The sequence below is a fragment of the Balaenoptera musculus genome, chromosome 10, assembly GCF_009873245.2.
Source record: "Balaenoptera musculus isolate JJ_BM4_2016_0621 chromosome 10, mBalMus1.pri.v3, whole genome shotgun sequence".
Classification (NCBI taxonomy): Eukaryota; Metazoa; Chordata; class Mammalia; order Artiodactyla; family Balaenopteridae; genus Balaenoptera; species Balaenoptera musculus.
Window position 1 is genome coordinate 44431475 of NC_045794.1, and position 27308 is coordinate 44458782.

Consider the following 27308-nt stretch of genomic DNA (forward strand, 5'->3'; position numbering starts at 1 on the left):
GGCTCTCTCCGGCTCCCTCTCTCGCCTCGGATGACAGCGCTGCCTCTTTTGTTGGCTCCGCAGCCAATCGCGGCCGCTGACGACACGGGGGCCGGGGCTATAAAGGGCCTGGCCCGGGCTCGGGCCCCCCCAGCCGCCCGCCCCGGCCGCCCGCCCGCCCCGCCCGCGCGCCCGCCGCCCCCGGCCCCCCCGGCCCCCCCTCGGCCGGGCAGCCCCCAATCCCGCGCCGCCCGGACCCCCTCCTCCCCCCTCCCTCCTCCCTCCGCCCCCTCCCCGCGGGACTCCGGCGTCCCCGCCCCCCAGTCCTCCCACCCCTCCCCTCCAGCATGGTGCTCGCGGCCCCGCTGCTGCTGGGCTTCCTGCTCCTCGCCCTGGAGCTGCGGCCCCGGGGGGAGGCGGCCGAGGGCCCCGCGGCGGCGGCGGCGGCGGCGGCGGCGGCGGGGGCCGGGGGGGAGCGCTCGAGCCGGCCGGCCCCGTCCGTGGCGCCCGAGCCCGACGGCTGCCCCGTGTGCGTGTGGCGGCAGCACAGCCGCGAGCTGCGCCTGGAGAGCATCAAGTCGCAGATCTTGAGCAAACTGCGGCTCAAGGAGGCGCCCAACATCAGCCGCGAGGTGGTGAAGCAGCTGCTGCCCAAGGCGCCGCCGCTGCAACAGATCCTGGACCTGCACGACTTCCAGGGCGACGCTCTGCAGCCCGAGGACTTCCTGGAGGAGGACGAGTACCACGCCACCACCGAGACTGTCATTAGCATGGCCCAGGAGAGTAAGTGGGAGGCGGGGCATGAGCGGTGGGATGCTGGCTCCCACTCCGGCTTCGGGAAAGTGAGCGGCTCCCGCTCCGAAGCGGGGAGCTCCCGGTTGCTCCGGCCGGGAAGCCTTTTCTGCGAAAACTTGATGGATTGGGGGGCGGGGGCTGCTCCACAAGTTTTTCGAGCTGTGGAGATGGGCTGCGGAGTTGTGTGCACGCCCCGCTCCCGGAGGTGAGGGGGCAAACGGAAAGGGTTGCGAGATACGGCTTCCCACCCGTGTGTGTGTGTGTGTATGTGTGTGGGGGTGTTTCGGGGAAGCTGGGGTCCCCCTGCAGCAGAGGGGAAGGGACAGCAACTCAGTCCTGAAGGACCCTGGTGGAGAGGCTGGAGAACAGGAGCGGGGGGCTTCGGAACCCCCGCAGTCCCAGCCGGGCTGCCGTGCTCTCCGCCTCCCAATGGCCCTGGCACCACCTCAGCACCCCTTCCACCTTGGCCTTCGCAACGCGCCCCCCGGGCTGCAGAAAACCTAGTGCTCCTCTCCTTCTCCCAGGAATGAGATCCCAGAGCCCTGTATCTCTCCCGTCAGTCCAGCTGGCACCCGTCCCATCGGGAGCCCTTCTGACACCAGGTCTCCCAAGGGGCCGGGAAAGCTGTACCTTCTTGGTACTAACCGAACTCAGAGAACTCAACTCCGTTGCGCTGGGGCTAAGGGCACCCATTTGGCAGCTCAAACCTGAGTGTTGTATCCCATGTTCACGTGCCCTTAGCCGCAGCCAGACTTGAGGCAAGAGAGGAAGACCTAGGGGGATAAAGAAAGCAATAGATGGGGGGGGAGGGGAGGGGGAGGGGGGGACCCAGGCATCCTAGTCCCTGGCCAAACGGAAGATGAACATGTTAATAGACTTGAGCTGCTTTGAAATTTTATGGCCTGGAAAATCCAGGCCAACACTGTCCCCCCCCCCGAAACCCCCCAGCTCCCCCCTAAGGTCAGATGACTCCCTTTTCCCCTCCCCCACTGAGGTCTCCCCCATCCCAACAACTCTAGGGAGCCAGGCCCTCCCTTATGCCCTAGTGGTTTGGCAAGTCACCCCCGACCCCACAACTGTTTGGTTTTATGGCTCTGAACAGAAGAGGGGGAGACCGGTTTATTGGCAGATGGGTCATAAAAAGCTGGGGGCTGAGGGGAGTCCTAGTGGCCCGCCCCCCAGGGAGAGGCACAGGAACCCAGGCGTGCATCCGGGAGGCTGAGTGCCTCACACTGCCACCAGTTTTTCTGTGACCCTAACTCCACAGTACCGGTCAGGGCTGTAAAGAACACTCGGAGGACTAGGAAACTAACCTGGGGTGGGGGGTGGGAAGGCCTAGGATCTGGTCTTGAGTTCCTCTGTCTCCCTTCTGCTCTTAAGGCTTGTGCTTTATAGAAGCTAGGGTCAGTCTGAGACTGGCTGAGGGCAGGGGTGGGGGCAGGGATAGCAAGAGTTAGAAACGGAGAGTGGTAGAGGGATTCTGAAAAGAGTTTGCTGGAAGAAGGTGAAGGGTGCAGAGGAAAAAGATACTTTGGTCTGTGTGGTGCAGTGTGTGAGGATTTCCAGAATGAGTGATGGAGCTGAGGACTTCCCCTTGCTCATTCTATCCCTAGCATCTCTTAACCAATAGGCCTGAGCCCAGAGTTAGCTCTGGTAATGGGGATGCAGGAAGTGAACAGACACTGCACACACAGTTTGGGAAATGCTGGTTAGACTCAGGGGCTGGGGAGGACGGGGAAGGACACCAGCAGGTGGGGTCCCACCTCGGCTTCTACCCTCCTGCCACCCCGGACTTGGATAACTAGGGAACTGGGTCTCCATCCAGGTATTGTACGTCCCCTTTAAGAGCCAAGCTGAGCTCTTAAGGGAGGGAGGGGGAGCCGAGGGGCGGGGAGGGAGAGAGGGGAAAAGGAAAAAGAGACTTTTATAGTCTAATCCCCAGGGACCCGCTTTAATAAGAGACTTGTGCTCTGCTAATCGGGGGAGGTGTTTGTCAGCAGCGATGGCCTCCGCTCCCCTCCCCCTTCCTCCCCTCCCCCAGCCCTCAACCCTGGACCCCAGCCCCCACCTCTCCTAGGCTGCAGTGCCTGCCCTAGTTCCTCCACCCTCTCAGGCTCTCCCACCACAGCCTTCATCCTGGGAACCCAGCCCCCTTGCCCTTCTGGGAGCCAAGCCCAGCCCCTCAGTTTCTCTCTCTCCTCCCTACACCAAGAGGCCCCTGCCCTCTCAGTCCAACCTCCTGCCCCTAGGCCTTCCAGCCGGAGTAAGGAAAGTGTGTTTGGTGTTTGGGAGTGGGGCGTAAGGGAAGAGGAGGAGGTGGTGAGCAGAGAGGGGGTTGGGCTTTTGCTGAAAATAGTGCAATGACCTCTCTCCAGAACAGAGCCGCCTACTAAACCTGACCTGCTGCCTGCCACCAACCCGGATCAATCCAACACAGATGTGGCTCCTTCCCCTCCCTTTGGGAGCTGGGCCTGTGTGTGTGTTGGGGACTCTCTCAAGCCCCTTGTTTCCCTCTGTGGCTCTACCTGCTTCTTTGTTCTTCCCTCTGTTTCCTTCCATCCTTTATCTCTACCCCACTAGTCTTAGCTACTTCCCTCCTTTCAGCTTCTTAACCCCCACTCACTCCTTTTGCATCCCTCCTCCTCTCCCAGTGTTCTCCAGCTCCCAAACCTATTTCTTCTCCCCCTACCGTGATCTTCCACTCTCTTCCTTCTTTTTTCCATTTCTCTGTCAATCTCTTCTAACATGCCTTCATCTCTGTCTTTTCTCTATTCTTATCTCCCTCACCATCTCCAGTCCCCTGTTTCTTCTCCTTTCCCTTTTCTTTCTCCAAATGTCTTCATCCTGTCCCCTTGTGATACCAACTGTCCTCATATCCAGTGGGGGAGAAGTGTATGGTGATTCCCGGGGGTGAGGATGGGGGACTCTGCCTGAAGGAACCAAAGACTTAGAGAGATGGGCCCCTGGAGCCCAGTCCCCCATTACTAAGCCTTGGGTCAACTTACGTAGGGACATATGTTTAGAGTTTAGAAAACTAACAATAAACCAACTGAGAAACTACTGCTATTTTCACATTCTTTATTTAATGCTCAGCACTCCTATGAAGCAAGGATTATTATCTGTATCACTGAGAAGCTTGGTGAATAAGGTCAGATACTGGTTAATGAGTCAGGCAGTGATTAAACCCACTTCAACTGTAGTCAAAGAACAGTGTTTAGATGCCGGGAAGAACTTTCAGGCACTTGCTTATATAATTTAAGATTGGGAGTTTAGGGAGTTCATTCAGCATGCACTTACTGAACACTGCCCCGGTACTATGGGAGGCAATAATGCTACAATGGTGAGCAAAACAGAAACAGCATCGACACAGTGTCTACTCTCATGGAGATTAGTACCTAACGGTGAAGACAGGCAGGGAAATAAAACAATCCCTATACTGAAATTAGGCATAGCAGGCTATTTGGATTGTTGCTTGTCACTCTCCATCTCACCAGCAGCTACCCTGCCCCAGGGACTCTCCTAATCCCCCGTCTCCACTCCCCAAACCCTACCCCACTGCACTATCACTGAAGCTCCAGCTGGAGGATAACTGGACTACCAGTGCCCTGGGACTTTGGAAAAGAACCAAGGGAAAGCTGCAAAGGAACTTTGTGTCTTGTGTCCTGAATATGTGAAGATCTTTAAGTACTTTCCTCCCCATCTCACTTGAAGTATCCTCCTTCTCCTAGGATGGGGGTGGGGGAGTGCTGATGAAACAACAGATGATAAATTCTCCATGATTATGCAGACCTGGGCATGATACATAAGGGCTTGGACTTCCTGATCATCCTTACATGGCTCTGGAAGCTCATTCCCGATTCTTTCTCAGGCTATTTAGAGTGAGAATTAATATCCAATAGAAACATGATTTAGGGCACTCCCAACTGATTTAAGAGATTAGAAAGGGGAACTGAGAGGAGCTGAAATGGAAGTAGAGGCAGATATTGAGAATCATACTTTAAACTCAAGAAGGGTCAGTTTATTATCCAAAACAAGGGGAAATTGGCCAAAATGTAAAGTTGGGATGTTAAACCTTTGTAAAGACTCACTGGCACTGGACTGAGAAACCAAAGGAAGCTTAGGGGCGAGAAGACTGATTAAAGTTGATCTGATGTGCTGAATACTAGTTCTGATGCTTTGGGAAAGTAGGAGAAAAAATACACGGAGGTAGTTCTTCCCTTTCTTAAAAGTGGAGGCATTAATGGTGATGAGGAAGCAGCAGCTGAGGGAACTTTTCTCAGGGTCAAGGGACTGAGCAGTCAGATGCATGGGGAGTGCTTGAGTAGTTCCATTCTTTTGGGTGTGTTGTTTCTGGTGGGAATGATGGAAGAAGCCTAGATTTGAATTCTGGTTTACTTCATGGAATAAATTTAGCCCATGATCCCTATCTGGACCCTGGGTTATCCATTCCCTGAGGCCATCTGTTTTGGGGGCTGTGCCGGCCTCCACCTGGCCACCAGACAAAACAGAGCAGAAATGGGGCAAGGTGACCTGAGGACAGCAGGTGTGATATGAGCTTTGGCTTTTATGGAGAGCATCAAAGGTTCAGGAAAAGTTGGAGGAAGGGAAGACTGAAGGTGGAAGAATTCCCTAACAACTATCTTTGCAGGTTATCTGGTAGAGAGGAACCTCTGCATTAGGGCAGACAGATTAAGGAAGGGGTGTAGATCAGTAAGGCCTGATAGAGCCGTTATCTTACAGGGAGAGCAGGGGTTGCTGTTCTAGGTACCAGTGACATGGTAGTCAAGAAGGCAGGCAGGGAAGAACGGTAAAGAACTGGAAAATACAGGCTGAGGAGTCTGAGTTGCCAGCGTCCCCCTCCACAGACACCATGTGCTGATACTGTGCCCCCTTCTCTCTTATCAGCTGACCCTGCGGTGCAGACAGATGGCAGCCCTCTCTGCTGCCATTTCCACTTCAGCCCCAAGGTGATGTTCACAAAGGTACTGAAGGCCCAGCTGTGGGTTTATCTCCGGCCTGTGCCCCGTCCAGCCACAGTCTACCTGCAGATCTTGCGACTGAAACCCCTAACTGGGGAAGGGACCGCAGGGGGAGGGGGCGGAGGCCGGCGTCACATCCGTATCCGCTCGCTCAAAATTGACCTGCACTCACGCTCCGGCCACTGGCAAAGCATCGACTTCAAGCAAGTACTACATAGCTGGTTCCGCCAGCCACAGAGCAACTGGGGCATCGAGATCAACGCCTTTGATCCCAGTGGCACAGACCTGGCTGTCACCTCCCTGGGGCCGGGAGCCGAGGGGCTGGTGAGCAGGGAGCCTGAGATATTGGCAGATATGTATAACCTGGCCCTGAGGAGGTGGGGTGTTGGAAATGGTAGACCAGAAACGTAAAGTGGGTTGGGGACCAGCATTATTTTTCTAGGGCCCGGAGCTGATTCTAGAGGAGAGTTAGGTGGTGGTAATGGGGTGCTATCACTTTTCAGAGATCCAAGGGGGGCAACAGTTGAAAACTAGATTTGGGGTGAAGTAAATCTATTTGAGTAAATAGATTCATGGGACAACAAAGATGGGCTGTTGTTGAGACCTTGGGCCAAGGGGCTGATGAGGATCAGGTTGCCGGAAGAGAGAGAATTGGGGAAGGTGAGTTGAGGGAGAGGTGGCTAGCTGGCAAGAAAAGTGGGTAAAAGACGGGCTGGGGATGGGAGCACTGGAGAAGCTGAGAAATCAATAGTCTCTGTTCTGATGCCCCTTTGAGGGGCAGGTGAGAAGAAACAGGGAGTAAGAGCTCTGCAAGGCTCTATCACATCTATTTCTCCTCTCCCTCACCCCCAGCATCCTTTCATGGAGCTTCGAGTCCTAGAGAACACAAAACGGTCCCGGCGGAACCTGGGCCTGGACTGCGATGAGCACTCAAGTGAGTCCCGCTGCTGCCGATACCCCCTCACTGTGGACTTTGAGGCTTTTGGCTGGGACTGGATCATCGCACCTAAACGCTACAAGGCCAACTACTGCTCCGGCCAGTGCGAGTACATGTTCATGCAAAAGTATCCGCACACCCACTTGGTGCAACAGGCTAACCCAAGAGGCTCTGCTGGGCCCTGCTGTACCCCCACCAAGATGTCCCCAATCAACATGCTCTACTTCAATGACAAGCAGCAGATTATCTACGGCAAGATCCCTGGCATGGTGGTGGATCGCTGTGGCTGCTCCTAAGGTGGGGGACAGAGGATGCCTCCCCAGCAGACCCTACCCCTAGACCCCCAGCCCTGACCCCCTCCCCCCAGGCCCTAGAGCTCCCTCCACCTCTTCGGATGAACATCACACCTTGTTCCCTGCCCAAGCAGTGTGCAATACAACCGAGGGAGGCAGGTGGGGAATTCAGGGGTGAGGGGTTTGGGGGAAAGGGGGAAGAAGAGGGGGCATGGTCAGGTGGGGAGTTTTTGAGGTTTGAGGTGAGAAGGTTTGGCAAGAAGACAGAGAGACGTAGAGACAGAGGTAGTGCAGAGGAATAGAGACAGGAACAAAAAGAGCAGCAGTGAGAAGAAGGCAAAGGGATAGAGATGCAGAAGAGACAGAGACTAGGCAGAGATAAACCCTGAGAAAGAGACAGAAATGGAGTATTGAGAAAGCCCCACACCAAGCCTCCTTTCTTCCACTGGCAAGGTGAGGGGCTTGGTATGGTCTGGGGAGATCCCCTGACTACCATTCTCAGTAAGAGAGGAAATCAAAACCCATTCTTAGCTTCTTCCCTTTCTCCCTCCAGCAGTGGCTGGGGGAAGGGAAGTGAGGGCAGGGGCAAAAGTGAGGATTTGGGAATTTTATTTATTTATTTATTATGACTTTTCATTTTTTGGTATTTGGCTTTACTGAAATAGATGAGCCCCTGCCCACTGTGCCCTATTTGTCCCTTATCTCCCAAACCCTGTTCTTCCTCAATACTCACCTACTTAAGCACTTGTTTAAAGCTTCCAGGGTTGAGAATGGGAGTAGAGGGCAAGAGGACTGACACATGGAAGTTTCCAACCCAAAATCACCCTACTTAACCTTCCTGAGCCAAACGGGTTGAACTGAATTCCAGCAGTCACAGAAACAGTAAGAGGTTAGGGTTTAGGAGCTGGGGGGGTGGGGGGTGGGAGGGAGGGGCTCAACATCCAGTATCTGTATGAGAGCCACGAAACTTAACCCTCAGGTCTACCCTCACAGTACTGACTTAGGCACAGGTGTGGCCTGCTTATGCCCAAATTCCCCCCAGCCAAGAGAGAGACCAAAGAGCCTGTGGAATGCCTCTGCTCCCAGCCTCTATCTTCAGGTCAATAAAAAGAAGAGTAGAGAGAGCCCAGAGTCCCCAGGTCTGGGAAGGGTCAGGAGGGGTCAAGAAAGGAGTTGTAAGGAGGCTGAAGGTTACAGGGCATTTGAATCCAAATCACTGCTCTGGGCTAGGGAATAGAGCCAGCAGACCAAGGTGGAAGGGATTCTGGAAGGGGGACATTTTAGTCCCCCAACCCCAAAGCTCAGGGTGGAAGGGGGTAGAACAAAGGAGCAGAGTGTCTATAATTATTTTTATCTTTTATTTTTGGAATCTAGCAGTACCTGGCAGCAGGGAGGGGACAATACAAGTGGGGAAAAGCACCTGACAAGGCCAATTAGGGCAGAGGTTGGGAAGGATGGAGACCCCCTGGTTTGGGAAGCTAGGAAGCAGGCAGGGACTGGTTGCCACTCCAGGTCACTAGCTGGGCCTATTCATTCCTCCCACAATCCTGACCCACCCTCCTCTGGACTCACTGTGCCTCAGTTTCTTCCCCTCGATGGAATGAGAAATAGCAGCACCCGCCACAGCCAAGAGATGAATTCTGAGCACTTACCACGGGCACTTTATGGACATAAAATACCTCTCGCTGTGGGACAGATAACCAGGGCACCAGAGTAGTGGTGAAGAGATGTGAGGCTTAGAGGAGTCACAGGCTTCAGAGTCCAAGTTCCCCTCTGCCTCCCAGCTGGACAGTGCCTGACGACAAGGAGCTGAGAACCTCCTGAGCCATACCTCACCTCCAGACCTCTTGGCTCCCGGCAAGAGCCTAGAGGATGTCAGGAGAGGAGGGGGAAAGAACCTTCAGCAAAATAGTCACTCTAAGTAGAGCCAGCAGTCGTGGGTCTGATGCAAACAGTACTGAACTAAAGTAAGCCCAAGCTGGAGAGCTGACCTGGAAGGCTTGTTCTTCCCAAGAGCATGACTTTCCTGCCTGGCCCAGCTGGTGGAAGGGGCAAAGGTATGTGGCCACCCTTGGAAAGGTGATGTTGGTGAGTTTTGACATCTTATTCCCATTCCCACAGTGAAAAAGTGAGATATTTCGGTACCGGAATGGGCAAGGGCTGTTAAGTGTCTCAACTTGCCTCCTCCCAGATAGCAGCTATACTAACCCCCAGCCTCTCCTCTCTGGCCCCGTTCTTCATCATTCCTTATGCCCCAATCTTGGAGAACAAGATACACGTGACCATCAACACCATTCACATTTCCTTGGTGGAAAGAAAGGAACAGAGAAGTGAAGAACAGAAGACGCCTCCTCCAAGGGCAAATGTCCGTGTCTCTTGATCTTGGCACAGGGTGGGGGCTGGGCAATAGGCATCAGGTGACTTCCCTCTACAAATTCTAGAGAGCTGGGGCATTAGACTTGGGGGACACTTAGAATATGCCCCTTTAATGCCACCAAATAAAGACCTTTGGGGGAGGGTCTTTCTCTTATGAACATAAATCTATGAGTTGAAGTCTCATTCCCCTGGTCCTCCTCACCCCCAAAGAGGCATGGGGTAAAGAGGCTTGGGGGCACAGCCCAGCAACCTAGTGGGAACTAGTACTCCCCTCTCCCACCTTATGATGTGTGTGGACCTGGCCAGTGCCCCTCTGATCATAATTAGTGTAATTATTATTTGTGTATTTGTTACACCGTGTGCGTGATTTGCCTTTGTTTGTTAAGGGTGTCTGAGGAGTATGGGGCTGACAGGGGCACTGGAATGCCGGGAAAGGACTTCTTCACTGAGATCAAGGCTTCCTGGAGGGAACCATTGCAAAAAGGCCATCAGGCAGTTTTCAAGTTATGTGACATAGGGCAAAGATGGCCATAGGGTGCTCTGAGTTTTGGGATGGTCACATGACACAATCCAGCACTTGAACCTGAAAAAAGAAAAATAAAAGCAGTCAAAGAGTTTAGAATTCAGTGATGAGCTCTTCTCCCTAATCAAGCGCCATGTTTACACCTTGGAGACCAGGAAGCAGAGGATCTGAGGGAGAATGAAACTTTGTGCTCAAGGACTAAGAAGATGGGGGTCTTTGAAGCAATGAACACTAGGGTCATTTGGGACGAGGGCTGGGACATGCAGCCCATGGGAGGTTGGGCAGAGGATGGGAAAGAAAGGCAACCTAGTACAACACTTCACTGGAGGCTTGATCCTAAACAGTCCCAAAGACTACAAAACCCTCTCCCAGCCTCCACAGAACAGAAGATCTAAAAGTCCTCTTGAGATGGTTCAGCTAATATCTATCCTATTCTGCAGTTCCCTGACCCTAGGTTTCCTCAACAAAATTTCAACAAAGTCCACAAACCAACCCAACTTTGAACTTCCAGTGTACCAAGAGTGGTTAAGCATCTTACGTATTCTTTGATTCTACTATAAAAATGTTGCCCATATACCTAGAGCATACTTCCCAGGGCATGAGGGGGGGGGGGGTAGCAAAGGAATCTTGCTTTATAACTGAAAACAAGACAGGAAAGTTCCTGTAACATCAATCTGATCCAGAATGGGGGACAATGTGGGTTCAATGTGCCACCATGCTTTCCCTGTCCTGTCAGTTCTGTCAGCAGATTGACCCCACCTCAGACCAGCTACACCTCAGACCAACTACAAGTTGAGGGAGGACCGAAGTGCTACATATTGTATCCTCTCCCCAATGAACTGCTTTATCTCCATCTATCCCTACCTTTTGGCCTGAGCTAAAAATAGGTTCCTCCCCCTCCATTGCTCATTGTTTCCTACATTGAGAGGACACCCAGAAGAGACTGCAAGATGACGTTTATCCCCAAACATCCTGCAACCTAATGGATGAGAAGCTGACCTATACTCTGTCTTTGCCTGTGTCAGGGGCCCCAAGCTAAGAACCAGCAGGCAGTGGCACTTAGAGCTTCTGGTGTGTAGTGAGGCAGAAGCAGGGAAGTCAATGCCCCCAGCCACAACGTCAGCTTTCCTGCCAGTGAGCTGGAGGTAAGGGAGCAATTGGGACTCCTTCTACCTCTTCCCACTCTCTGAACCCCCAAATGCACCTGCATATGTGGTATGCATACACATACACACTTACAAACTAGTCCACTCAGACCCCTACCCTCTAGCTGGAACCTACTCAAGGAAAAGAAAATACTTCTATTGTAAATCACCTAGTAAAATTAAGAGCCAATAGTTACTGAATGATTACTCTGCAAACTATGGTAAGAAAATTATGCACCATACATAAATATGATAATATCAATTCTCACGGCAACCTTCACAATAGGGGTGCTATTGGCACAGAGTCTAGAAAAAGAGTCAAGAATGATTAAGTAATTTGCCCAGGGTCTTGGATCCAGTTGAGCTAGTGTGGTAGAACAAGGAATTACACCAAAGTAGTTGCTATACAATATTTCACTCTAATCTATTAATAAGTGATCTGAGAGGTGGAAAAATTAAAGGCTGGGACAACTGAGAAAGGAAAAGAAATAAAGAGAAAGCTGGGAGTACTTTGGGCTCAAAAAGGATCCCCAAAAGTTGTAAAACCTGACATTTTTCAGTCCCTTTGGAAGGGAAAACAAGAAGAGTGTGGACATGTTGCAAGAGAGGGGGGGACATTAGAGTTTGGTGGATTCCAATAATCAGAGGTGAGTGACAATGTCAGGGGCCTTCATAAAAGAGAACAGGGAAAAATAGCTGTTCTCACTTACTTATATAAGGTCTTTCCTTCCCCCTGATCTGTTTCTCATGTCAGATATGGCAACAGGACTCAACACCAAGAAGTGTTGCTCTTATTCACATCTTCCTTCCTTATAGCCCTCATCCCCACAGAAGCTTCTAGCCTTGTATCTTCAGAAGTAAGTTCCCAGGATTTGGGGTTGGGGGAAGGGCAGTTTAGAGTGATGGTGGAGAAAAAGAGAATGATCCTAGAGAACCATAAAAAGGTGCAGATTTACAGCTGACGGAGCTGGTTCCCTCCGCATCTTTATAGACTCCCTCATTAAGAGCTTCCAGGTATGCAGAGAATGTCACAGCTTCAGAACAGGGAAAAGAAGCCTGAAGTCAGCTAACTACATCTGGATCTCGGATTAGCTACACTAAAGAGACTAGGGGATAGGAAGGAAGGGTACTTGGATCCCAGATAAAGAACTGCAAGCTTGGATGCCTGTTCTGCCATTCAAGGGACTTACTATTTTAAGACTGAATTAGTAAAAAAGACATAGGCATCCTGAACTATTCACACTCAAAAAGTATGTGTGGAATGATTACAATGAGACAGGAAGAGGAGGATCTGGTGATCAGGCTTGGAGGTGAGAGACTTCTGACCAACATAAGAACAGCTGCTGGAATGGGATGAAAAGGGCTAGTAAAAAATCCACACAAATTGAGAAACACTGTGTCAAAGATATGGGGAAAGCGAGTTTAAGTGTGGAAAAGACTGATTAGGCTTCAGGAAGAGAATCCTGGGGGCAGGGGTTGGGGGTGGGGAGGCTGAATACCTTTCTGGAACATTATAGAGGATAAGGAGACAAAGTAAAGAAAACTTCTGAAGGACCTAGTGCTCCACTCCATTATCAGCATCTGCTCTATTCCTCTACCTCTTTTTTATTTTGGGTAGAAAACCCTTCCTGAATCTATGATCTCTGTAAAGCTACAGAACTGAACTAATTCTCTCTGGTTCCGTTTTCAGAGAGACAGAGTAAGAGAAAGGAAAAGCTAGCCTCAGAATCAGGGCCTGAAGAAAAGGGAGGCAGACAGTATAGGCCAGAGATGATAGGAGGAAGAACTTTAACCGGCATTCCTTTTTGTTCATTTCTCCAAAGTTTCAGAATGGGGCAAAATTCACAACAAATGGGCAATCTTTGGATCTCCTCATTCTAAACTTAGGTCCTTGTCCTCCAGCAACCAAGGAGACTTTGTGGAAAGAGATTCTTGTTAGGAAGGTGATCAAACCATTACTTTTCTATTAATTACAAAACCAGACAGAGGTGTTAATAGAAATGGGAACGAGGAATTACACCACAGCAACATGGGATCTGATAATGAGACCAAAGTCTTCAGGTACGGTGCCAAGCTCTTAAGCTTTATTATCAGAAAACCAAACAAAACCCAACCTTATATAGATGTACAGAAGTAAAGATTAAGAGGAGAAACCCTATACCAACATGTCCAAAAAGATTAAGTAGCAGGTCTCAGATCTACATGAAAATTCAAATGCAAACAAGCAACCCTGCTTAGGGAGAGCCAAATATTTCTAAATAGGAGGCTCAGCAAGGAAAATGGATTTTAGTAGTATCTATGAAACATTGCCACCAAAACTGCAAAAGTATATTTCTGCAATAGAAGACAAACTAAACTAGCATAAGGCTTGACTAGAAAATAGAAGCCTCCAGTCCAAAGCTTACGTTCCCAGTGATCTGGTAATAATGCTTAATACCTCTGACATCCTGTCATACTCTGAATCCCCATACTTCTAGCTCTGAGGGGTACCCAGCCAATCTCCTTTCCTGAACTGCATAACCAACAGGATCCCACATATTGGCTTCGACTGAAACCAGACAAGTCACTCTTGAAAATAGGGCCCTTCCGGACTCCAGAATAGGGAGGGACTCTGGACTCCATTCTATTATAGACTACCAATCACTAGTCCTTGTGTTTATATCCTTTGCACCTCCTAAAACCCACAGTGTTCTCCCTATCTTATTCCAGTGGGTCATGTCAACCTGCTGAAGCAAAGATTCAGGGTGAAACCTGGCCTCTTCATGGAGGATAAAGAAGTAAAAGGATGCCTGTGAGTATGAGAGAAGTAAATAAATAGGCTTAAAGGGACATACTCAATCCTTTTCCTTGTTCTCTTTTCTAAAGGATAAAGGCATTATGGCTAATTCACTATAATATTTGCCCCTGAAGCTCTCCTTATCCGGTCTAATCTGGCACTAAGAACTCAAAGGAGCACCTGATAAAACACACTGTTTTTTTTCTATTTTTTTTTTTATTAACAAGCAAAATAATAATTAAAAAACAACAACACAACAACAAAAACCTTAAAGTTGGAACTGCAGTAAGTCAAACTGCTGCTGGAGTTCACGGATGTACCTGGGGTACATGCTCCCTCACTGCAAGGCAGGACCTAGGCACATGACTGTGCATTTAGGTATATATGTGACCAGGAAGAGTCGAAGAGATGGAAACCACTGGAGAACAGAAAGCATCAAAAGCTTTTCATCAGGCAATCCCAAAGCGCTCTGCTCTTTTCCTCTTCTTTGCCTATAAGGAAGAAGCAAGAAGAAAAAAATTAGATTGCAAGACAACAGTGGCCTGGGTTCCTGGCTGCTTTAATCCAAACTCACATGGACTGTCACAAGGTCCAAGAAGGAGGGAAAGCCAGGCTTATGCTTGGCAGCCAGAGATTTAATGTCTGAATCTCTCTAGTTATCCAGTTAGAGCTGGTTTGATGGGAAAGGAGAATAAGGAGGGGAGAAGACTGTGGGGAGTAGGGGGTGGGGGCGGGAGAGGAGGAAGAGAATAGTGGTAGAAAATGGAAAGATTCCTGAAGGAGAAAGGGCCACTCAGCCTTACAGCAAGTTAGCCTGGAAACAATGGATCCTTAAACAGGCTGGGAAAAGTCTTCCAGTCAGTGGGGAGATGGGAAATTTCAAAGGACAAAAGGTTGACCAATGCTATTTCATGGAGAAGGTGAAGGGGATGCCCTTCTGGGCAGTTAGGCCCAATCAGCAACTATTCCTTCGGCCTCCAAATCCACCAAGAGGCATATAAATCTTCAATGCCAACAGAATAAATGGGGGGTGGGGAGGCCCCAACATGGATCTCTTAAGGGAGGCAGTGTGGGAGAGAGGGCACAAAATGGGTGGGGGAGAGAAAGAGAGAAAGATATTTTTGTTCTGGGAGTGACTCACAAAACACTACTGAGTCCTCACTCTAACCACTGCCCCCAGAAAAGAGGGGGCTTTTTTAAAATTCCATTCACAGAGGAGGTTAAAGTTATATTAAAAAGAAAAGCTGAGTGGGACTTCCCTGGCGGTCCAGTGGTTAAGACTCTGCGCTTCCAATGCAGTGGGTGCGGGTTTGATCCCTGGTCGGGGAAACTAAGATCCCACATGCCGCGTTGTGCACGGCCAAAAAACAAAAAAAAGAAAAGAAAAGCTGAGTGCATACAAGCCAAGCTCACTTCCACCTGGATTACTGACACAATTCTTTGGAATCAAATGAAAGTCACCTGGTTCATATAAATTCCATCAGCCTCAAAAGTTACTACTCCCTTACACATACTAACTCTCCTAATAAAAGCCACTATTCCTTTCTACTCAACAAAATCCTCATCTGCCTTATCTTGGAGGTCAAATGTACCAACTCAGTGAGCATGCCTGGTCTAATGACAGTTTCCTTGGCAAAGAGGGAGTAATTTTAACTAGAATTAAAACAAGCCTAAGTTTACTTCTAGCTCATCCTGGCAAGTCAGCAAGTAAGCAGACATTTACTTAACAACAGGTAATGCTTTATTCTGAATTAGTAGCACAAAGAAGAATACAAAATCCTTTAGTTTTTTCATAATGGAGAATGTAAACTGATCAGATTCTGAAATTTTCAGGGTTTATTACAAGATTGACTCTGATATTTATTCATAAAGAGACTATAAGATTTTGAGGGTTTCCCTGGTGGTGCAGTGGTTAAGAATCCGCCTGCCAATACAGGGAACACAGGTTCAAGCCCTGGCCCGGGAAGACCCCACATGCCGCGAGGCAACTAAGCCTGTGCGCCACAAGTACTGAGGTCGCACGCCTGGAGCCCGTGCTCCGCAACAAGAGAAGCCACCGCAATGAGAAGCCCGCGCACCACAACTAGAGAAAGCCCGCATGCAGGAACAAAGACCCAACGCAGCCAAAAATAAATAAATAAATAAATAAATTAATAATAAAAAAAAGATTTTGAGTGTGTCAGGTAATAGAGTTTCAGAGGCCATCTCTAGAAGTAGATGGAAAGAAGTAAATTTGGATTAAATGGAAGAAGTAACATTTCAAATTCCTCACCACCTAAGAAATTTCTATAATTCTAAACAGGCTGTGCAGGGTCTAGGCTGTGGCACGCGGGATCTTCGCTGTCGTGTGTGGGATCTTTGTTGCGGCATGTGGGATCTAGTTCTCTGACCAGGGATTGAACCCAGGCCCCCTGCCTTGGGAGCTTGCAGTCTTAACCACTGGACCACCAGGGAAGTCCCTAAACATATTCATTGTTTCAACTGTTCATGTACACCTCTGCTAATGCTTGGTCTCCATTATAGATACTCTCAAACCAGCAAATCAATATTGTCTGTCAATGCTCTGAGCAGTCTGCCAATGCTCAGAATCTCAATGAATGTTACTCCAGAAAATACCGGGATATAGATGCACACAAGTCTTAAACAAACAAACAGACAAACAAAAAGCCATTCTTTCATTTTGAGAAACTATCTGTAAATAAAGTGATAAGAACAAGAAGTCTCATTTGAGGACTTCCCTGGCGGTCCAGTGGTTAAGACTGCGCTTCCAGGGACTTCCCTGGTGGTCCAGTGGGTAAGACTCTATGCTCCCCAAGGCAGGGGGCCCAGGTTCGATCCCTGGTCAGGGAACTAGAGCCCACATGCCACAACTAAAAGATCCCACATGCCGCAACAAAGATCCCGCACGTGGCAACGAAGATCCCATGTGCCCCCAACCAGTGCAGCCAAATAAAAAAGTAGTGGGGTTGCGGTGGGGGGAAAGGCTGCGCTTCCAATGCAGGGGGTGCGGGTTCGATCCCTGGTCGGGGAACTAAGACCCACATGCCATGGAGCACGGCCAAAAAATTTAAAAAAAAACAAATAAAACAAAACAAAAAACGTCTCATTTAAGCCCACTGTCCTATTCCAGAAGGGAGTTAGGCACAACTATATTTGTGTCTGGGTTGGATATGGCCTTCATTAAATGATGAAAGAAATTTGCTTGGCAGATAATCAGAAACACTGCTACTTACTGAATACTTGACATTTTACACAGAATCATTTCATGCTTAAAATACCACTTCGAGGTAGGTTTTATTATCTCCACCTTCCAGACGATGAAACTGAGGCTCAGAAAATTACTATAACTTGTAAGAAATATAGTAATACTAAGTGGCACAGTCACTTATCCAAGCTTAATTGATTCCAAATCTTGTGCTCTTTCCTACTAGGTTAACTGGCTCTTAATAGTGAATTACTTAAGTATACTGATGGAATTAAGTGGGGCCACTTTATCCAGAAAACAGATATCAAGCAAAGTACCAAAAATCTTGTCATTTAGGCACTTAAGAAGTAGGCCAGGGAAATAACAATGTTTCTCCATTCTGTTTGTTTGTCTTCATTTTCCCTTCAAGGGTCCTGTGAAGCATTCCAGGTATATTTTACCTCTGTATCCTCTGTGGTTCCTGTTCCAGCTGAACTTGTGACAATCCCAAATCGCTCCTTCCTCTTTTTCAGCTTCTCGTCATCCTCAGACTGTTCAGGGACAAAGAAAAGGGCTGAAACAAGCTATCCCTCCATTCACAAGATAAATGGGAATGAAATTATAACTTATTTGCTACAATATGCTAGCCAACCTTGTGTCAAGAACTAAGGATCACACCCACAGAAAAAAACAGATAGGAAACTGAATAAGCTAGCATATGGCATATTGTCCCTAGAATGACTAAAAACGTAATGTTAAGTAGACTTCAATATTCATAAGACAAGGAGAGTCAAGAAAACAGTAGGAAACACCCATAAAACAAATTTCTGTGCTAAAGAAATTTTTGTAGTTCAGAGATATGGAAAACTGAGGCTTTACTAATAATACCTGCAGAGAGCAGGTTGGTAGAAGGCACCCAAACTATTTGTCGAACACTGCTTACAAGTTCCATTTTCTTGCTAAGGAAGGGAAGGGGAAGGGGGCCAGAGTGGTGTTTCTGAAGAACTTACAAAGAAAGCTAAGTGTTATGAACACCCAGCAAAGTCATAGTAGGCTCTGGAGTTTGAAATGATTCTGAAGTAAGGAAACAGCTGCAGTCATCTCTCTGACAGAGATGCTCTGGACCTTTTCCAAGCATCCAAGAGACTCATGGTGTCTGCCCTGTAATTGGAGAGAATGTTCCAGCATACTATGAATCGGAGCTGGCCATTCTCCTATAGCATTTATTTTTCTCATACATATATATACTTTTTAAAGCATTATTCATTTTAAATAATTTATTTATTTTTGGCTGTGTTGGGTCTTCGTTTCTGTGTGAGGGCTTTCTCTAGTTGTGGCGAGCGGGGGCCACTCCTCATCGCGGTGCGCGGGCCTCTCACTATCGCGGCCTCTCTTGTTGTGGAGCACAGGCTCCAGACGCGCAGGCTCAGTAGTTGTGGCTCACAGGCCTAGTTGCTCCGTGGCATGTGGGATCTTCCCAGACCAGGGCTCGAACCCGTGTCCCCTGCATTAGCAGGCAGATTCTCAACCACTGCGCCACCAGGGAAGCCCTCTCCTATAGCATTTTAAAGACTGAGCTACTGTTCACATCCAGCACTGTTCAATGTCAGAGTCTCATATATATTATATTCTCACGAGGACCTAAACCCTGCCACTTTATTTATCCCACTTTAACAGTTACTTATTTTCTCCTTTTCCACCTTCCCCTCATACCCTGTCACCAGCAATCAAAAGCCCAGCCCTAGGATTAGAAACAACTAAAAGTATGTGGGCTTCCTGGGTGTTTTTTCTCCCCCCAAAAGCATTTTCTAGAACTTGACACATCTAGACAAAGATCCTATCTTCTCAGATATCCCAGGGGACCCTCTACTCCATACCCACACAACACCCTAATCATGAGCCAGGACAGTTTCTTTGACTTTATTTACAAAAGTTAACCAACATAAGGTCAGGTCAAACGTGTTGAAACAAACTTTTTTTTTTTTTAAATTGGGGTATAGTTGCTTAAACAAACTTTTGAGCAAGCTTATGTGTGGTGCTCCTGAGCTGGATTTTTTTTTAAAAAACCCAAGAAGTTCATATTCCTGACGTACGTAGGCAGGTTGTGTCTCTGAGTGTCCCAAAAACCAGAGTCAAAGGAAAGGCAACCAAGAGGCCTACAGAGACACAAGAACTTTTGAAATACCTTTACTCTCAACCCTGACCATGGAGCTGCGTTTGTCCCTACGACCACAGGAACCACCTCTTGGTCAAAAGCAGAGCAGCTATACAGCCTTCTGTGTTCAATCTGTCTAGCTAGCGCAGCTCTCTGAACACAGTAGTCAGGATACTTTCTCAGTCTTACTTTGGCTCTTTCAGCTTGAGAAACGTTCATTTTCTTGCTTTTGCGCCACCTGCCTTCTAGCAAGTAAGAAAGAAGCTAAGAAGGGCTGGTGGCTATTGAAGGACTGAAGAATCCTACACACGAGTTATCACTTAATCACAGTGTATTACTAGAATAGAATACTGCCCACGTACTTTTTCTGCCTTTTTCATTATAACCATCAGCAAATCCATAGTAGGTGCATAATTAATGTAATCTAAACTACTGTAAAACACTGAGCCAGGTTCCAAAGGAAAAAAGTATTCCTGTCTTTAATGATCATAAATTAAAATAATAATGATTATTATTATAGCCACTAACATTTGGGTGCTTACTATGTGCCAGGTACTATATGAAGTTCTTTACATTCAGTATCTCATTTAGTTGTTTTAACAATCTTAAACATATCAGGTACTATGACATACATAGCAGGTCATTTTATAGACAAGAAAACTGAGGCTTTGAGAGATTTAAAGTAACTTGCCCAAGTCTCACAAATAGTTAAGTGGCAGAGCCAGAAATGCAACCCAAGACATTTTACTCGAGAACCCACTTTCTTAACTTTACCAAAACCTCAGGTATCTTACATAAGCACTTCTTTGGAATAAGAGTAGCAGAATGGAAGTAGTGCTTAATTTCCAAGGGAAAAAGGATCACTAGGATCCTTAGCTAAAAGTAGTTATAGGGCTTCCCTGGTGGCGCAGTGGGTAAGAAGCCGCCTGCCAATGCAGGCGACACAGGTTCGAGCCCTGGTCCGGGAAGATCCCACATGCCGCGGACCAACTAAGCCTGTGCGCCACAACTACTGAGCCTGTGCTCTAGAGCCTGCGAACCACAACTACTGAAGCCCGCGCGCCTAGAGCCCGTGCTCCGCAGCATGAGAAGCCACAACTCGCCGCAACTAGAGAAAGCCCGAACGCAGCAACGAAGACCCAACGCAGCCAAAAATAAATAAATTAATTAAATTAAAAAAAAAAAGGTAGTTGTAAACTACTTCAACAACTTCTACGTCACTCAAATGACTGGGTCAATGCAAGGATCCTACCCCCTTTACCATACCATATGCCTCTACTTCATAACTAACTAGGACTCCAATTAGTAGTCTCATACTAAAGATTTTCTCAACTCAATTTGTTTCTAACCTTGGCTAACTGGCTATTCCATCTGTTGAACTGTATGAAACGAATTAGGGTTTCCAATGAACACAGGCCTCACTATATTTTTCCTTACCAAAGTCACTAGGAGGCTTTTCCTGATTTTGTCTACCACCGCTAAGATAAAAAGTGAATAAGGGATATAAATGGAGATTTCAAAATGAGAACCTCTATAGAAGATTCTAGATGAAAAATTCTCCATTTCATTAAGCCTCCAGGCCAAGCAGGAAACAGCTTTAAGGGAAATAAAAGGAGCATACCATACCCTTCTTGGGGATAGGCAGGACTAGATCATATCCTGCTGAACTGCCACTATTTACTTTTTTCATTCAATTCAGCGCTAGGGATACTTCAGCACGTTCACATCACAGAGGGAGATGTTACTGCTGAAACCTAGCTATTCTCTCTGCACAAATCTTGGGGCCATTCCCTTCACAAATCTCATCACAAAGCCTACGTCCATTTGGAATGTGTGGGAGAGCCTTTCCTCTGGTTCTCTACTTCGCCGTATCCCAAAATGGGGAGTTTGACTTCTAAATTAAATTTCCTGTTTCTTTTTGAGCTCAAAGGTGAGGAAAGAACGAGGGAGGAAAAGAAGGGGGGGTGGGGTCAGATGGATATATTTCTCTAGCCACTAAGGCTAGTATCAGAGATTTCCCCTTGAGATTCCTTTTTTAATCCTCTGGTGCCTTCTCCTGGAGATCTAGGCAGAGCATCTGCTCCAAATATACCAGGGGCTCTAGGGGGAAAAAAACAATACAGATGCCCCCCACCTCCCACCCCTACGAAGAGCCTGTCCACCCCTCACCCGCAGAGACCAGCGAGGGTTTTATTTATTTTGTGCATGCCTGCCCTTCTCTCCCTACCCAGTGCCCCTCAGCTCCCCTCCTAAAGCCTCTTTCCTCCTTGCCCTGCAGGGAAAGTGCACAACAGGCCCAGTAAATCAACACAGTTCTAATGATCTCTCTCACTTGATCCTTCTAGCGTGACGGTGTCGCATGGAAACAAATGTACAATAAACTTCACTCCATCTTTAGCTCCTTGCTGACAGGTTTTGATTCATGGGATGGTGAGACCCATCTGAAGGAAATTACCTCGATCAAAATGCATCTCCCTCTGCATTCATCAGGCCAATGCTCCCCCAGGCCATGCTCAAGTGCACAAATGGGGTTGTGCATCTGCAGGCAGCACTGACCCCCCTAGCTCAGTGTCATATGCATTTGCAAACCTTTCCCTTCTTCATCCCTCCCCCACTTCCCTCCCACAAACCCTCAACCACTAACAAATCTTTTTTCTTCCCAGGCTTGCTCCCGTGTGGGAAGAATAGTGCTGGAATCTGAATCGCCCTTATTTGCTATCAAGTGAAAACTCTTCAAAACACACAACTTGCCTCCAAAATCAGAAGAGAAACCTGTCCTCACTGACTAAACACAAGCACTGGATATTCAGATTGATCCATGTACTTCACTTCCCTCATTCTCTCACTCAAGACTTAAAGAGCAAGCCAACTAACTGACCGACGCCAATAACTTCAGCATACATGATCCTCACTCCTATCTCCCAATAACTGCCCTGTTTTTCTTTTCAGAAGTTTGGTGATAAAAACAAGAAAGAGAACTGTGTAAAAGAGGAGAGGGGTTGTATAAGAAGCACAGGGCAGAAAGCATGATATATATTTAATAATGCCCCCATGAATCACTATCACTGTATTTTCCATCATGGAATAAGATAGTTCCTAACTGAACCTTTCAGAAGACATCTTCAACTTTTCAAAATTCACTTTTCTTCGTTTCCTTTTCACATTGGCAAATCCTTGGACAATATAAAGAAAATGATACCTGCTTAAAGAAAAGACTGAGACATTCCAGGTTGCCCCAAGATTCAAATTACATGTGTGAAAGTGCTTAGTACATAGGAACTATCATGTAAGTATTCAATAAACGTTAGCCATTATTTCTACTGCTTCCTTCTGGTCCTTGAAACAAAGTCTGAGACCACCAACAGAATTTTGAAGCTAACAATGCCATTCATTCTTCTTCTACACTACAAGTGAAGTCATCAAAAGTTGTCAAGAAACAGACACTACCAAGGCAACAAGGAAATTCCCTTCAGTTGCAAGGCAAATGATATTTGGAAAGAGGATCAGATTTAAGGTTAAAGTGTAGCAGAACAGTAACTCAGCAAAACCACAGTCTTCTCCATCAGGTACTATTAACCATCTTCTCTTTCTGGGACCCTAAAAAAAAACAACTATGCTGTCAGGCTTTAACTGATATCAACATCCCTAACAATTAATGACTACAAAAACAGATATCTATATAAGGTAATGTCCAAGGGAACTGAGCAAGGATCCGACCTCTAACTCTGTAGACCCAATTCCAGGTACTCTAAAGGCCCCTGAGGAATTGCTTTCACTGAATTACACAACATCAGTTTCTATCAACATGGTCAATAACACTGAAACCATAAAATTAAACCATTCATCCACTAGTCATTCAAATAACCACTGAGAGCCTACTTTGGGTCAGGCACTGTTTTCTGGCATTGGGAATAGAGAGATGAATAAGACAAAAATCTTTAACCTCATAGGGCTTATGAATTCACAACTGAATGACTATAAAGATGTGTGCCACTGTTCATTACATTACTGCATTATGAGGACTCATAGGGAAATTTTCTTTCTGATTCCCAGACCCCAAATAATTATGCTTTTGCTGAGCAACTTGTTAGTTTTACCTTTTGAACCCTGTGAATCACTGTAAACAGTACAATTGTGTTTTCCTCTTTCTACTGACTGCTATAAAGTTTGGAGCAAAATGTGTGGCCTGTCCCTGGCAAGTGGTTTTGAAAATATTTCTATTAGAAAGGAGAGGCCAGGGCTTCCCTGGTGGTGCAGTGGTTAAGAATCCGCCTGCCAATGCAGGGGACACGGGTTCAAGCCCTGGTCCGGGAAGATCCCACATGCCGCGGAGCAACTAAGCCCGTGCGCCACAACTACTGAGCCTGCACTCTAGAGCCTGCGAGCCACAACTATTGAGCCCACGAGCCACAACTACTGAAGCCCGCACGCCTAGAGCCCGTGTTCCGCAACAAGAGAAGCCACTGCAATGAGAAGCCCGCGCACCGCAACGAAGAGTAGCCCCCGCTCACCACAACTAGAGAAAGCCCGTGGGCAGCAACAAAGATCCAACCCAGCCAAAAATAAATAAATTAATTAATTAATTAATTAATTTAAAAAAAAAGAAAGGAGAGGCCAGAAGTATTGAGGTGAGAGAGAAACGTGAGCTCAAGAGACGGAGATCAGGGAATTTCCTGGCAGTCCAGTGGTTAGGACTTGGGACTTTCACTGCCAAGGCCTGTGGTTCAATCCCTGTTCGGGGAACTAAGATCCAGCAAGCCGTGTGGTGTGGCACGGCGAAGAGAGAGAGAGAGAGAGAGAGAGAGAGAGAGAGAGAGGGAGAGATGAGCGAGGATGAGAGAGAGAGGGAGAGCGAGAGAGAGGGAGGAGAGAGAGAGAGGGAGAAGGGTGCGGAGAGAGAGAGAGAGCGGGAGGAGAGAGAGAGAGAGGAGAGGAGATAGAGAGAGAGAAGAGAGGGAGAGAGAGAGGAGGAGGAGAGAGAGAGGGAGAGAGGAGAGGAGAGAGAGAGAGAGAGAGAGAGAGAGAGAGAGAGCGCGCGCGAGAGATGGAGATCAAACACCCAGATCCAGAGGTAGAAACTTAGAAGACAAGATGACATAAAGTTAGTCACAGGGTTGGTGCTGGTCCTTTAAGAACTTATTCCTCTCTAAATACAATGGGATTAATTTAAAAAAAAACCAAAAACACCTCAGTGCCCCAAGAAGGAAAAGGAGAGGGAATGGAAGTACGAAGTTACAGCTCGAAATTTTAAATTAAGGAAGGGCTCTTGTCAGTGGTTTCCATGGCATATACACTGTAGCCAGGAATTAAGTCCCAAGATCAGCTGCAACAAGTGGCAGCGTGAATATCACAGATGCTTTCTAAAGTGATTGCCTCTTTTTATGGCAGAGTACCATAGATAAAATCTCTACCCAAGGACTTCCCTGGTGGTCCAGTGGGTAAGACTCCATGCTCCCAATGCAGGGGGCCCGGGTTCGATCCCTGGTCAGGGAACTAGATCCCACATGTCACAACTAAGGATCACATGTGCTGCAACTAAGACCCGGTGCAGCCTAAATAAATAAATAATTTTATAAAATAAATGAAATAATATCTCTACCCAAAATGGAGTTCCAGCTTTACCTTCCAAACCCAACTTGTGTCTTCAAGATTCAAATTCAGGTGAACATTTTTCAAAACTTACTAATTTTATCCTGAATACAATAAAGAATACTGCTTCAAGCTTAGTGTGCTAGGGTTATTTGCTCTGCCAAAAGGAGTCCACTTTGATTTAATTAGCACCCCATGGGCTGTGCTAAAGTATTCACCTTTTTTTTTTTTAATTTATTTATTTGGTTTTTTTAAAAAAAATAAATTTATTTATTTATTTATTTTTGGCTGCGTTGGGTCTTTGTTGCTGCGTGCAGGCTTTCTCTAGTTGCGGCAAGCGGGGGCTACTCTTCGTTGTGGTGTTGCAGGCTTCTCACTGTGGTGGCTTCTCTTGTTGTGCAGCACGGGCTCTAGGCGCATGGGCTTCAGTAGTTGTGGCTCATGGGCTCTCTTAGAGCACAGGCTCAGTAGTTGTGGCACACGAGATTAGTTGCTCCGCGGCATGTGGGATCTTCCCAGACCAGGGCTTGAACCCGTGTCCCCTGCATTGGCAGGCAGATTCTTAACCACTGAGCCACCAGGGAAGTCCTATTTATTTGTTTTTATTTTTGGCTGTGCTGGGTCGTTGTTGCTGTGCGCGGGCTTTCTCCAGTTGTGGTGCGCGGGCTTCTCATTGCAGTGGCTTCTCTTGTTGCAGAGCACGGGCTGTAGGCTTGCGGGCTTCAGTAGTTGTGGCTTGCAGGCTCTTGAGCACAGGCTCAGTAGTTGTGGTGCACGGGCGTAGTTGCTCCGCGGCATGTGGGATCTTCCCGGGCCAGGGCTCGAACCCGTGTCCCTTGCATTGGCAGGCAGATTCTTAACTACTGCGCCACCAGGGAAGCCCAAGCATTCACCTTTTTCAATCTTATTACCAGTGCCACTCTGGATCACAGAGATAAACTAGGAGAAACAAAACAGTGACCCAAATGTAACCAGGCTTATGCAGGGAATTTGAACTCAGTAAATCCCAAAACACAAAGCAAGAGTATTTACGAATTCAAATAAAAGATATCCTCACTGTTCTTACAGGAGACCAAAAGAATTAACCAAGCCAGGTATTTTTTTCTGGTCAGTACAACGAGCTCACTCATATCATTCCTTCTTACACTATGTATGAGAAGCAGAAATTCCAATCTAAACAATTCAGTCAGAGATATCCTTACAAGTAGAAAGGGACATTTCAGGGAAGCTTAGGTACTGCTGAGTTGGAGTTGGCCCTTCTCCTATAGCTGTTTTAATGACTGAGCTATTGCTCACATCGACACTGTTCAATGTGTAAGAGTCTCATATATATTCCCAACAGGACCTAAACCATGCCACTTTATTTATCCTACTTTAACAGTTATTTTCTCAGAAGTCTTTTCCCTGGAGTGATGGAAGAGAGGCTGATAGTGAGCTATGGATGATCACAGTTTGCAAAAAAAAAAAAAAACAAACCCAAATAATTGCCTCCTTTTGTAATTGAATTACCATACTAAGATGTTAATAGTTCTCAGGCCAATCTGATTTTCCAAGGGAATGTAAGGTAAGAGCCAGGCAAAAAGGAAGACAGGGAGCCTTCTGGTGACTTTCCTGACTTTCGCTGCCACGTGACTGATGGCAGGATGAAAAGCAGTGCCTGGGGGCTTTCAGGCAATGGTAGATTAATAATGACATGGCCTTGACTTCCCAGAGGTAAAGGTTATGAAACACTCCAGGGTGAGTGGGCTTCTAATTTCATACTCTCAGGGTGAATGGCAGCAACTGATGGTTTTTCTCTCAGAAACACTTTAATGCTTAAACACACAGCTGTCACCTCCCTGCCCCAGTTTCTGAAATTCATTTGAACATGTTTATTCCTCAGCCTTTATGCCAGCCAGACCACAGAACACGAGGTGGTAAGCAGGACTAAAGGTGAAGGACTGGACTAGCAGAGGGTCTCGTCCATCATCTTAGCACACACAGAGTAAAGAGATACTCCAATACCGCCACACATATACACATAACACACCTCCCAGTACAACAATCTTACCTACTCTCAACAATCTTTTAACTGTTGAGATCAGATTCAACCTTCTAGAGCCAGAAGGATGCCAGGAACTGTAAAGCAACACCAGAATTAGAGACTACCAGGAACCGTATCTCCTATCTTTACAGTATTTGAAGCCCCAGTACACAGTCAGCTCAGAACCAAACACTCTTCTGAGTCACTAGCTCCCATCACTTCTTCTCTCTTGTCCAAATCAAGCTTCTTCCCCAACCCCCACGCTTGTCCAACCCCAGAGGAGGTCGTCTCGGTCTTGCTCTAGCTGATTGTAGGACAAAGCAAGGAAGGTGGAGGAAATGAAGGCTTCACACTTGAGACCCCTGGAAACCAAGTTTCTATTAAAAGTCCCCACCTCCCTCCCTTAAACGTCAGGAAGCTGCTGCTTTTAAGGATAAGCGATGCAGAGCTTGGCAGAAATGTCAAGAAGTCAATAGAGGGAAGCTAAAACCTTCTGAGGGGAGGTGAATTCTGTCTTAGCCAAAATATACAGAGAATGAAGGACAACAGTTACC

At 47.4% G+C, this 27308-nt stretch overlaps 2 protein-coding genes across 2 annotated transcripts in view; one reads left to right on the forward strand and one right to left on the reverse strand.

Moving 5' to 3' along the window:
- Positions 1-326: 326 nt before the first annotated feature.
- Positions 327-23345, forward strand: GDF11 (growth differentiation factor 11). The gene is made up of 4 exons (XM_036865856.1): positions 327-762; positions 5680-6077; positions 6606-6987; positions 21806-23345. The coding sequence occupies exons 1-3, from the start codon at positions 327-329 to the stop codon at positions 6984-6986; spliced, it is 1215 nt and encodes a 404-aa protein (XP_036721751.1). The 3' UTR covers position 6987; positions 21806-23345.
- The window catches only part of LOC118902001 (SAP domain containing ribonucleoprotein), a 51863-nt gene continuing 38568 nt past the window's right edge, over positions 14014-27308 (reverse strand). Inside the window, exons 10-11 of the mRNA XM_036865863.1 lie at positions 17449-17538; positions 14014-14294 (exon numbers count right to left, since the gene is read on the reverse strand). Coding sequence (XP_036721758.1) covers positions 14253-14294; positions 17449-17538 — 132 coding nt within the window. The 3' untranslated portion in view covers positions 14014-14252. The remainder of the gene's footprint in view (positions 14295-17448; positions 17539-27308) is intronic.